Genomic DNA, 12,476 nt, shown 5'->3' with positions numbered 1-12,476 from the left:
CGGCAATCGTGCCGCCACTGTGTTATCGACAACTTTAAATTGCTTGTATTTAATAAAACACGCAATAAAGTTAAGTTTCACCGCATAAAATGGAGTCCTGATAAAATCTAAGGGAAATGTAACCCTCATTTGACGTTCTTTATGTGGGGGAACTCAACGAAAAATTACCTCGATGCATCGATTATTTTTATCTCATCTCAGTGGCAGTGTTGTACAACAGGCTCCAGCATGCGAAGTTAGCTAACACTTACAAAATACGGCAATATAAAAAATTCTTTCGACAAGAAAAAATAAAGCCGTAAATTATTGTTACCCACAAATTGTTACATTAGCTATTGCAAAAAACGCAATAGTGTTAAGCTCCATATAAATTAGCAGTTAAGGCCGTTTAGTTGAAATTGATGTAAGCAGAAAACTTAAAACAAGGAGGAGCCAATTTAAAAGACAGCAACAAAGAAGGTCCGGCAGCATACATACATACAACATGCATAGATAAGCCTGCACTTCAAGCTACATATCAGCAAAAACATATATCCTACAAATATGTTTAAAAACAGTGGGATATCTAGTGCTTTTTGAATTGTATAATTGATCAAATTGATTGCCAGATTTGCGAAGGGTCTGTGCAACGCTTGAGTCATTGTCATCTCTCCCTCTCTCGTTGTGTGAGTGCGTGCAAGTATTCGTGTATGTGTGTGAGCGGTAAAGAAAAATATATAAGCCCGTACGCAGTCAAAAACTACTCTGACTCACATTAACTTATGCCTAATTATGCGCTTAATTAATTTTAATCATTTTTAATTAATAATAATTTGCGTACTACTTGCAGTTGCCGCAATCTCCAGTTGCAGCTCTAATTTTTGAGTGGGGCGGGGAACACGCACACCAATACAACCACACGATCAACACACCCACACACATACATTTGTTAGACTTACGACTGCAATTGTAAACATCGACAGGCACTACGGAGCGAACGGAGCCAAATGACGGAATACAAGCTAGTTGTTGTTGGTGCCGGTGGCGTTGGCAAATCGGCGCTAACCATACAACTCATCCAAAATCATTTTGTAGATGAATACGATCCCACAATCGAGGACTCATATCGAAAGCAAGTGGTTATTGGTGTGTATTGAGCGAAACTATTATCATTGCAAAGACGATTAGCTTCTATTCAAATGTAAACAAAATCTTAATGTTGTCAGATGGTGAGACCTGCTTGCTAGATATTCTGGATACTGCCGGCCAGGAAGAGTATTCCGCCATGCGTGATCAGTATATGCGCACCGGTGAGGGTTTTCTACTGGTGTTTGCGGTAAATAGTGCTAAATCCTTTGAAGATATTGGCACATATCGCGAGCAAATCAAACGTGTCAAGGACGCCGAGGAGGTGCCAATGGTGCTTGTGGGCAATAAATGTGATCTGGCTTCTTGGAACGTGCAGAACGAGCAAGCAAGAGAGGTAAATGCACGTCCGTTCTATTAAAATATCATGAATATCACTATATATGTATATCTACTTGCAGGTGGCCAAGCAATATGGCATTCCATATATTGAAACATCGGCCAAAACGCGCATGGGAGTCGATGATGCATTTTACACATTGGTGCGCGAAATACGCAAGGATAAAGATAACAAGGGACGAAAAGGACGTAAAACGAATAAGCCGAACCGTAGATTTAAATGTAAGATGCTCTAAATGGCCACGATTAAGTTTTATTTTTTCATTAACGCCTGTCCGGTTTGTGTGTATGTGAGTGTGTGTTTGTTGTGTGTGCCATAAAAATGCTGTAGCTTATATATTTTTTGTGGTATTTGTCATTGCTGCTTTTCGTTTACGCACAAATACACATGCGCACACACACACCCACACAGACACAAGTGCGCGTGTTAGGTTGGTGCAATTGACGGGAGGATGAACAAAATTGTAATTAATTTAAGCAACTAAAGTTTTATTGTATGTTAAATCATTTTGTGCAACTTGTGTGTCGTTTTGAAAAGCTTTGTGGCGCCCTTTTAAGATTATTAATTATGCGTGTGTACCGTACATGTATAAATAACTATGAATACTATTGTAACTGCCTTGGTTAAGCTGCTGCGACAGCGCATTTTTGATAACTATTTGCTTTCAGTAAGCACGAAACTAAAACTAACGCTGTATGTTATTTGTGTGTACCGTGCTTTAAACGATATTTGTATTTAATTAATTAATTAGTTTTCGGACCTGTTTCTTTTGGTTTACTGATTGGCCTTACAGCCAGTGTTTTTACAATTAATAGCATTTTTGGGAGCTGCATATATATATATATATATATATATATATATATATCTATCTATCTTTTACCAGTCACGCTTGATTTCGTTCCCTCTCTTGCAAACACACTCACACGCACAAACAGAATTCCATTCGAAATTTCCAAAAGAAAATTGAAATGAAAATTTAACGAGAAGCTCACTGTTCTTATATTTTAGTGGTGCTAACTTGAAAAAATCAACTACAAACACCAGCACAAAATATTGTATGAGTTATTTTAAAGAAATCGATTATATTTTTTTTCTACTTATCTTACTGACCGAACGAACAGTTAACTAGCTTATGCAAAGCTTTTGCGTGAGAATAAAAAGCAAATAGAATCGTGTCTATTATATGTATGATTCGGATCAGTTTATTATTATAGAGCTTCGCATAAGCTAGATAAAATACGTATGGAGTAGATTGATGCTGGATTAAACAACAAGCATCCAATTACATATACATATTTAGTTTGCTTTAAGCTTTTTATACATACATAAATTAATATTTAATTTTTTTGTATTAATTTTTGCCATACAAAAAGGGAAGTAATAAATAAATTGTGTGTACTATTTAAATATTTCATTACTATTTTTTAATTTTGTCTGCTTAAATCTAAACAGTAATAATTTAATATACAGTTAACATATTTCTCTCAATCACAAAATAGAAACATTTCATACAATTGCTTTACATTTATTTTTAAATCATAATTGTAACAATTTATATGAACTTTAAACAGTAAGACCTTTGGCCTTAAAGGCAGTTCGGATCTTGTCCAATTTTTTCATTTGATTTTGTGAATACTCCCATTTTGGATTATTGTATTCGTCAAACGGTGCATTCGTCATATAAAGAATTGAATCGGCAGGAGGAAAATACTTTAATATTTCTGGTAGCAGCAGACGAGCTTCCACACGATACTCGGGAGTCTTATCTCCAATTAACAATTCTAGGTTAGACTTAATTGCATCGACAAAAGGGAGGTCAATACTAAATATAAGGTATAATTAAATTAAAGCCATTAAAATATTATAAGATATAAGCTTTACCTCTTCTCCTCACATCTAACAGCCAGTCGGTGTAGTACCAACTGACTAAAAAACATTGTCTGGAATTTAGCAGTCATCATATGTAGCCAAAGCAACTCAAAAGCTGTTTGCAGCTGTTCCAATTTTAGAGAATCCCAATTCCTCATGCAATATATATAAACAACAGATATGATTGACTCTTGTTGATGGGATTGCAGGCTTGTCAGCGACTTCAGTTTTTCCATTAACAGTTGAAAAGATGGCAAAAGTTTTGCCACCAGACATTCGAAAAGGTACGTAATATTTAGTGGATTATTTGGGGCCACAAGAGCTGTCCACAGTTTGTCAGACACATACTCCGGCAAAGTTTCACCAAAGCATTCGTAGTTAAAAAGTGTTCTGGCAATGCGCATTTGTATTCTGTGATCTCTCGAATTCTCTACACTTTCTTTTACAGTAATATGCTCATTGATGTTTAATAATTCATTAAACAGTATATGAACCGACTGCTCTTTATACATTCCACTGACATACGTAATATAATTGTTTCGTTTAATATGATCATTTATATTCCAGGTCGATAAACTATTTAAATATGCATACGCGTTGCTTTGTAAAAATATAAAAATAATTTATATTATAATACATTAATACAAAATAATAGTAAACTTACCGTGAAACCCCTGTTGGAGTCTCACAATAAAGTAACCCATTTATAAGCTTAGATACCGATATGGAATTTGTGCTACACAAAATCGCTCCAAGCTCCCAACCGTCAGAACTATTGGCAATCATTTCGTCCAAAAGCTTTTCCGGTTTATATATGTCCAGATGCTTATATACATATTTTAATATGTTTCCGGGGCTGCGAAAACAACAAATTCTTATCGGTTACAACTTTTTATTTGATTCAACTACTTACATGACCCAGCGTCTGGGATAATTCCTTAACAGTACTTGAAAAGTTTCAATTACTTTCTCATCTTGCAGCCGTTTGTCATGCGCACTCAATAGTTTTGACAAATGCGATAATGTTTTAAATGCGCCATTTTCCAAAACTTCAACTGGATCCAAGTGAAACTCTTCGAGTTGACTCCAGTGATGCACATTCTTTTCAAGAAATAAATCGACACTTTGCTGCATTACAAAATATGTTTCCTCCTCCGTTTGGCAATTTAGCTTATAAATTAAATGTTTCTGTAGCTCTTTTAGATTTTTACACTCGTTGATCAATTCAATATTTACATCGTACTCAATACGATAAAAATCCCGAACTTCATCATTGTTATGCAAAGAAAAGAAAGCAGGTAAACGCCACCATCCGTGCTGTGTTTTTGGCACATGTTCGAATTGTCTCAATAGTTCCATAAGTGGATCCCATAGATAATAGTTATCCCGCTTATCACTAAGGGATTCGTAGAAGCTTTTCGTAAAATTAACCATTTCTTCGTTTATATTTTGGGAATTCTCGATTATCCTCACAAGCAAATACAGTCCATAAGCACAGACAATATCGTTGTCATTATACAGCGTCCTTATTAATGTCATGAAATCGCCCACGGACAAACTCTCGATGCTGACCTGCAATAGATAACAGAATTAGATAGTATTTACTTCAAAATTATTTTATTTGAATTCGCCCACCTTAAAGACCTCACAAAACCGATTACTGGCACTGTTTCGTAAATCCAAATTTGCTATATTTCGTACAAGTTCACTTATTTTCAGCAAATGCTTTTTAGTAATTTGTAACTTAATCCCAGTCTCAATGCAATCCAGCCAACGACACAGAGGAACTCCATACCAGGCCACCTCTCCAAACGCCTTGAAGAACTGCTTCTGGGCATTGTCTGATAAAAATTTCTTCATTTGTTGCTCTGGCAAATTGATACCCTCCATGTCGTGCAGATTCGGACTATTGGTAGCTGCAAGGAACTCTTTCAGTAGATGGGCGCTAAATAGTTCGGCAATAGTAAAGTGATCCATAATAAAGACAAGGCTCGAGTGCAGCCTCGGAATGTTGCTGTCCTGTAACAAGCTACTGTAGAAAATGCGCATCCAATTTCCATCTGTGTCATTTTCCTTTAGAAGCGATAGCCGAGCACTCAACGAAGCTGAATTTTGTGGGGATTGCTCAATATTCAGGCATTCCATTACATTAATATAGGAGAATAAATTCAGTTGGGTGCACTTGCTCTTGTCTAGTAACTTTTTCAAAAGCAAATGACCAGATATACGTTCCTCATTTCTATTCGATTCTAGTAGTTTGAGTATGCGGCAATACAGCTTCGAAGACGTAATATATTCGGCTCCTAAATCGCGCAAAATGTCGTCCATTAATTGCACTAATATTTGACCAGCATGTGGCTGATTCTCGTTATTTAAAGTCCTTGAACAGAGCTGAGCCAATAGAAACTTGCCTTCATCTGGAAAGTGGCCAGTCCACATTTGTACACACAAAATGAAGTCGGATACAAGTTGGGGATTACGGGTCTGCAATACTTCATCTTCTTCTGGGTCAGGGAATATGACCGCAAACAACTTTGAAATTAATTTCGAAGCAAATTGCAGTTTTTCAATGTTGTTTGTGTTTAGTATGCCGAAGGCAAATTGAATAACACGCTTCAAGTTTGGTTCCTTTGTAATATCCATGAAGTCAAGCAAAATATCTATTAACTCCATCATGGTTTCAGTTTTTGAAGAACCGGAAGATTCAAGTGTGGACATATCTGCATTTACTTTGGTAAATTTCGTATAACTGTGAAATTCTGAAACTAATTGGCAACACAGATATTGTACTCGTTAATGTTAGGTGAACCAATCTAAGAAAATATCAAAAATATCCGCCTTTTAAATTCTTATCATAGATATTGGGTACGCTTTATGCTTTGTATTTATGTCAGCCCCAATGTTTGTAATCAAAAAACAGCTGACTGTGAAAAACAATTCTTATCTGATATTAAGAAGTCTGGCAACTTTATATATAAACCGGCAGCTAAACAATATGGCGTTGCCAACTAGCAAATAAATGCATTCAAACGAACAATCAACGAGCCTAACCGAGCCAGACCCAAAGATTAATTAAATAATAAAACTGAAACAAGAGCTATATAGTTTAAATAATGAACAACTGATGGAATCTCTATATATAGAACTGTTTGTCCTGACCGACTGACTGGCTTATTGACTGACTGATTGGTGATCAACGCACAGCCCAAACTGTAAGAGTAAGGAACCTGAAGTTTTCACTATGACGGGATTTCGGGAAATTCCACCCGCTAGTGTGGATAAATCGCGAAAAATAAGGCTTCCTCGGTGGAAAATGCGATTCTAAGATTTGTTCCGTGAAGTTTTAAGTTTTGTCTGATTTGCATGTACATAACTTATTTTCAAAGCTTTACATGAGAACCTAATGAATACGTGTTTCAGCGATTTAGAAAATTTCACCCGCAAATGTGGGAATTTGGCGAAAAAGCTTAACTAACTTAAATTTTTGGTTTATTATCGGTTTCAAACTCATTTTCATAGATCTTTATTAGAACTTATTTGACACGCCCTCGCAAAGTTCACCGCTATTGGATCGAAAATCCTGGTCTGTAAACGCAAGTTTTTTTTCGGCTTCAAGATTCTTACCACAAGACTAACAAGGGCGGACGCCTCTGATTCCAACATTTGGTTCTTTATTCGATACACTTTAAACATATTTTTAAATAGAAGTGAAGATCAGGATGGTACGGATAGATTTCAAATTTCCACGGGAAAATTGGAAAGGATATATCTAAAATTTTCGCACAAACTCGACTGAACTTAATAAAAAAACGAGATAGAAGGGCTATCTTCGGCAAGCCGAAGATTTAATACCCTTGCAGACCCATCCTTTTCATAATGCTCATAGTGCTTTGCCAGTAGCACAGGGAAAATAGTAAATGCCGAGTATGGTTAACATATCTTGAGAAACAAGGAAGTTTTCCATTCAACAACTTAATTTTCGACCGATCGTTCCTATGGCAGCTATATGATATAGTGGTCCGATCTTAATAGGATTTGAGGAGCACAGTAAAACTAATAAATGGCGAGTTTGGTCAAGATATCTAAATAAACAAAAAGTTTTTCCTGTACCTACTTTTCGACCGATCGTTCCTATGGCAGCTATATGATATAGTGGTTCGATCCAGCTGGCTCCGACGTACATATGTACTGCGTGCAACAGAAAGAGGCACTTCTGCAAAATTTCATATAGATACCTTTAAAACTAAAACAGACTAGTTCGCATAGAAACAGACAGAAATCAGTGAATAAATGCAGTAGTTTATTTCAATGTTAAATTGAATGAAACAGCACAACTCTGTGCACATGCATACGTACTTGTCTTTAAGCTTTTTTATTTGCACTTCCCGATATTGTGCTTAGTTTTGCATTTACCGTCAGTCAGGTGTATTTATCTGATTTTGCTATGTTTAAAAAGTTTTTAATGATGAATTTCACAATGAGCTGCAACCAATTCCGATGTTGACCCCACGACGATTTTAACACTACTGTAACTGTTCAGTTTATTAGCTGCTCTCTTTATTCTTCAATTCAGCGGTCTTAAATTCGTGTTTTTCATATCGCTTCTAAGCAAATCACCGATAAGAGTAAACAAAAAACTAAACACAACCGATCGATATGACAGGCGGCTCTCTCTTGCTTAAAGCTTAAATTGGGAGAATATCAAAAATCTCTTTGATTTGTTTAAGAGTATCGGTTGATCGGGAACTGTGTTAATTAGAATTTAAAGGTACGATTTACACTGATTCAAAGCGCAAAAAGAAATTAATGCCATATCTTATGATTAAACATTGTTAAACTCGAAACATAGTTGGACTAGAGAGCAGAGTAAAGAGATTGTTGGCGCCGAGAGTCACGCCGGGCCGGATTTGGCAGGGATTTCTAGCGTCGAAAAGAAACAACATTCGATTCGATGTACGATACGACACGATTCAATTCGCTACGTACGATTGGCGGAAATCTTTATTATCTTTCATTATTTAATGATCTACATATATTTAACAAGTTTATGAGACTTACATTCGTGCTCCGCGCGCGCTTATCTTCTCTTACACTTCTGCTCAGCTGCAAGCACAAAACGAAAGTGAACCTCGACGAAAAGGCAAATTGTGCAGCTGCGTGATATGGACTTCTGTATGTACAAACTAATTCTAACGGTGCACTTCCAGCGTAAGAAGCGAGCGCCGCTTACAGAAAAATGCGATGCCCAGTAGGACTTAGTGACAATAGACATTTTCACTTCGCCCCGTAACATTCCCCACCCTGTAATTCACGAACGTCCGTGCAGTGTGTTACCAACTTTAATGTCAAGCTTAGCTAGCTTGACGGCGGGGCGAGTAATAATTCCATCGGCGGTTCGCACCACGGCGCTTCTGACCTGGCCGTCTTTCGAACGGTGCTCGTCGACTACCACTCCTCTTGTCCAACAGTTTCGTTTGGCACCATCGTCCACTATTATGACGATGTCATCGACTGATATTGGTTCGATTGGCGGTTGGAACCACTTAGTACGTCTGGTGAGTGTGGGCAGATACTCGCTCAACCATCTCTTCCAAAATTGGTCAGCCAATTGGCTGGCGACTCGGAAGCCTCGTGCCAAGCTAGCTCCGTCCCGGTCCCGTGAGCCTCTCTCACGCAATCCGCTTGAGTGACCTATAAGAAAATGGTTCGGAATCAGGGCTTCGGACTCAGAAGTTTCCAAGGGAACATAAGTGAGCGGTCTTGAGTTGAGCATGCTTTCTACGTCTGCCAATGCTGCTCGTAGCACCTCCTCTCGTAGCCCAGAGTGCGGCAGGATCTCCGACAGTATTGACTTTGTGAAACGCACCATTCGTTCCCACGATCCTCCCATGTGGGGTGATCCTGGTGGAATAAAGGTAAACTCCAGTTCCGGGTATTGTCGCTCGATCAGCGCCGGCGATATACGTTCAATTTCATCTTTTAATATTCTGCTAGCGCCTCTGAAATTTGTGCTATTGTCCGACAGCATGCGGCGGGGGCAGCCGCGTCTGGCCACGAACGACTTCAGAACGCATAGGTATGAATCAGTCGAGAGCGACGTAGCTATATCTAGGTGAACGGCGCGTACCGTGAGGCATGTGAACAGCACACCCCAGCGCTTCTCACGACGCCGTCCAACGACAATGTCGTAGGGTCCAAAGTAATCCACTCCGGTATATGTGAACGGTGGAGTATAGGGCGATAGTCGTTCGATTGGCAGGTCGCTCATCTCTGGTGGCTTTGGGCGGGCGCGTCGTATACGGCACGCTGGGCAAGCACTGGAGACTTCTTTCACCAAGGCTCGCAAGCTACAGACCCAGTACTGCTGACGCAGTTCGTTTACGACGATTTCGTTGTGCAGGTGATGATATTTGCGGTGATAAAACTCAACAAGCAGATACGTCAATCGATGTCGTCTTGGCAGAATTATCGGGCGTTTTACGCAGACTTCAACTCCTTCTATATTGTCTATCCGTCCCTTAATACGTAGAATGCCCGAGTCATCTATATAAGGAGAGAGCTTGAAGAGCAGGCTTTTGCGATCGGTTAGGCGGCGCCCCGACTTTAGGGAGGTAATCTCACTATAAAACTCCTCTTCTTGGCATGTTCGAATAAAAATCACATCCATTTCTTTGCTGTGTTTAAGGAGCAGCATCTTCTGCAGCTCTAATCGCCCGTCCAATTTGGTCTTCTTGGTAACAATCCGTAGGAAATCCAGTACGCATAGCTGTGCGGCTCTCAATTTCTCCAGCTTGCTGAAGTGCTGCAGATCCGGCAGTATACATCTCCAAGAGGACGTGTGATTGGCTTGTTCTTCAGCATGGTATAACATGTTTATTGCCGAGCCCTTTTCTGTGCGTGGCCACTGCGATTCTTCTAGATACAAAAATGGTGGTCCATTGAACCACCTGGTCGAGCCGTGAATTTCGGGCGTTTTGGTCCATTTTGTTCCATCGTCTGCCACGTTTTGAGCTGATGGGACCCAGCGCCAGCTGTCCACATCTGATTCTTCTAAAATCTCTCCGATGCGAAGCGCTACGAATTGTTGGAACTTTCGAGCATCGGACTGGATCCAGTAGAGCACGTCCTTTGAATCCGTCCAAAATGTTCGTCTATGTATGCGTACCGACGTTTCATTTTGGATACATTTGGCCAGTCTCAGACCTAAGACTGCGGCCATTAGTTCCATACGAGGTATAGACACGGGCTTCAAGGGTGCTACTCTCGTTTTTGAGGCGGCTAAACTGCAATGTACTTGGCCATCATGTTCAGCCCGCAAATATACAACTGCTGCATAAGCATTAATACTGGCGTCCACGAATGTGTGCATCTGTACAGTCTGGGTTCGGCTCACCCACTTCATACATTGTGGAATACGGACGGTATTCAACTTTGAAACTAGATCTAGCCAGTGTAGCCAATCCACTTCGTCTTCTTTGGTAAGGTCGTCATCCCATCCGATGTTGGATCGCCATATGTTCTGAAGGATGATCTTGGCGCGTATATTAAAGAATCCTAGCAGCCCAAGCGGGTCGAAAATAGACATGACCACGCTTAGAACGCGTCTTTTAGTTGGGCGCTCCTTAGATGCTTTTGCAGCAAGTTCGGCTTTACCACAAAGGTCAACAGATCTTGTCCAGGTAGCCACCACAGGCCCAGGACCTTTTCTTGCGCTTCATCCTGAGTGCTGATACGCTTGTCCAAGCCCTCACAGTCGTCTTCCAGCGCCTGCATAACTTGCTTTGAATTTGATGTCCAGTGGCGCATCTCGAAACCGCCACTAGCATGAATCCTTTTTACAGTCTCAGCTAACTGCATCATTTGGGATTCTGAATCTACCGACTGCAGCCAGTCGTCTACAAATGTGTTTTCGCAAATCGCCTTTACGGCATCCGGATGCTCCGCTACGAACCGCTCGGCATTGCGATTCTTGACGTAATTTGCTAGGGCTGGCGAACAGGATGCTCCGAACGTCATGACTTGCATAACGTACGTTTCGGGAGAGCGCGACGAATCTCCATCACGCCAGAGAAACTTCTGAGCCGCTTGGTCTTCTCGGCGCACCTTGACCTGATGAAACATTTCCCGTATGTCGCCGGATACGGCGATAGGGCGCTCTCTGAAGCGTATTAGCACGCCCATCAAAGATGCTAGTGTATCTGGACCTTTAAGCAAACAATCGTTCAGCGACGTGCCACTAACTTTGGCGGCTGCATCCCATACCAAGCGTGTCTTTAGCTTGTTCGGATTGGTGACTGTAAAGATAGGAAGAAACCACGACATCGTGTTAGCTACTAACTCACTATCCTTCAGCCGGCGGATATATCCTTTCTTTTTATAGTCGTGCATCGTGTTCATCATGAACTCCTTTAGTGGTGGGTCTTTGAACATCTTTGCCTCTAGACATTTAAGGCGCTTAACCGCCATCTGGTAAGAGTCTGGCATATGAATGCGATCAAACCGCCATAGCAGGCCAGTCTGCCAGCGCTTTTCGTCTTCCAGATAAGTTGTTGTTGCCTCCATTATCTGCATCGAGCGTTCGTCCTCTCTGGATCTCAGCGGATTTGAGGAGACGCTCACACCTAGTGACTCCAGGGCAAAATAGCTCTTCAGAGCCTCATCCATCCCACGTGTCGCACTGCACTGGCAAATATGTAGCAGACGAGGCGTGGTGCTTTCACCCACCATAGGGCGGCCATATACAGCCCATCCTAGTCTGCTTCGCGCTGCTATGACGTCGTCGTTTTCACCTTCTCGTATCTCCAGGGGTGCAGTTATTTTGATGTTGTCCAAGCCGATAATAAGCTGAGCCTTTACGTTGTTATACGGCAGGATGGGAAGCATAGATAAATACTTCCGAGACTTAAGCAACTGTGGCCCGATACTTTGCTCTGGTAAGTCCAAGTTCGCTACAGTTCGCACGTTTTTCAACGCATACTGTACCGCATTATGTTCTGGAGCTGAAATGCTCACAGCCACAGACATAGACTCAGGTTCGTTCTTGGTTATGTCGCCTGTCCATTTGAGACACAGCTGGGTCGCCGGACCATCTAGTTCCAACTCGTCTGCAAGCGCTCTTTCTATTAGCGTACACTCAGCTCCT

General features: G+C 40.6%; 3 protein-coding genes across 4 annotated transcripts; 1 reads left to right on the top strand and 2 right to left on the bottom strand.

Annotated features, from left to right (window-relative positions):
• The first annotated feature begins 244 nt into the window (after positions 1 to 244).
• Ras85D (ras-like protein 1) lies at positions 245 to 2,188 on the top strand. 2 transcript variants are annotated; one of them, XM_064698599.1, is made up of 4 exons: positions 245 to 403; positions 830 to 1,125; positions 1,206 to 1,462; positions 1,527 to 2,188. In XM_064698599.1, exons 2-4 carry the CDS (start codon positions 987 to 989, stop codon positions 1,698 to 1,700), a joined length of 570 nt encoding a protein of 189 aa, XP_064554669.1. In that variant the 5' UTR covers positions 245 to 403; positions 830 to 986; the 3' UTR covers positions 1,701 to 2,188. The 2 variants fall into 2 exon arrangements, with proteins under 2 accessions (XP_064554669.1, XP_064554670.1); XM_064698600.1 differs by having other exon boundaries at positions 254 to 459.
• An 840-nt stretch (positions 2,189 to 3,028) lies between these two features.
• LOC135439899 (uncharacterized) lies at positions 3,029 to 6,197 on the bottom strand. Its single transcript, XM_064698765.1, has 5 exons — positions 4,970 to 6,197; positions 4,248 to 4,906; positions 3,999 to 4,190; positions 3,347 to 3,934; positions 3,029 to 3,287 (listed from the first exon to the last, which is right to left on the bottom strand). Exons 1-5 carry the CDS (start codon positions 6,050 to 6,052, stop codon positions 3,029 to 3,031), a joined length of 2,781 nt encoding a protein of 926 aa, XP_064554835.1. The 5' UTR covers positions 6,053 to 6,197.
• A 2,445-nt stretch (positions 6,198 to 8,642) lies between these two features.
• LOC135439898 (uncharacterized) lies at positions 8,643 to 10,919 on the bottom strand. The gene has a single exon (XM_064698764.1). The coding sequence runs from the start codon at positions 10,917 to 10,919 to the stop codon at positions 8,643 to 8,645; it is 2,277 nt and encodes a 758-aa protein (XP_064554834.1).
• Positions 10,920 to 12,476: the final 1,557 nt, after the last annotated feature.

Source organism: Drosophila montana, unplaced genomic scaffold (assembly GCF_035044405.1).
Source record: "Drosophila montana isolate Dmon_TW-CO22-7 unplaced genomic scaffold, ASM3504440v1 contig_779_1, whole genome shotgun sequence".
Classification (NCBI taxonomy): Eukaryota; Metazoa; Arthropoda; class Insecta; order Diptera; family Drosophilidae; genus Drosophila; species Drosophila montana.
Note: the sequence above shows the minus strand (reverse complement) of the source record. Positions and strands in the feature narration are given on the sequence as shown.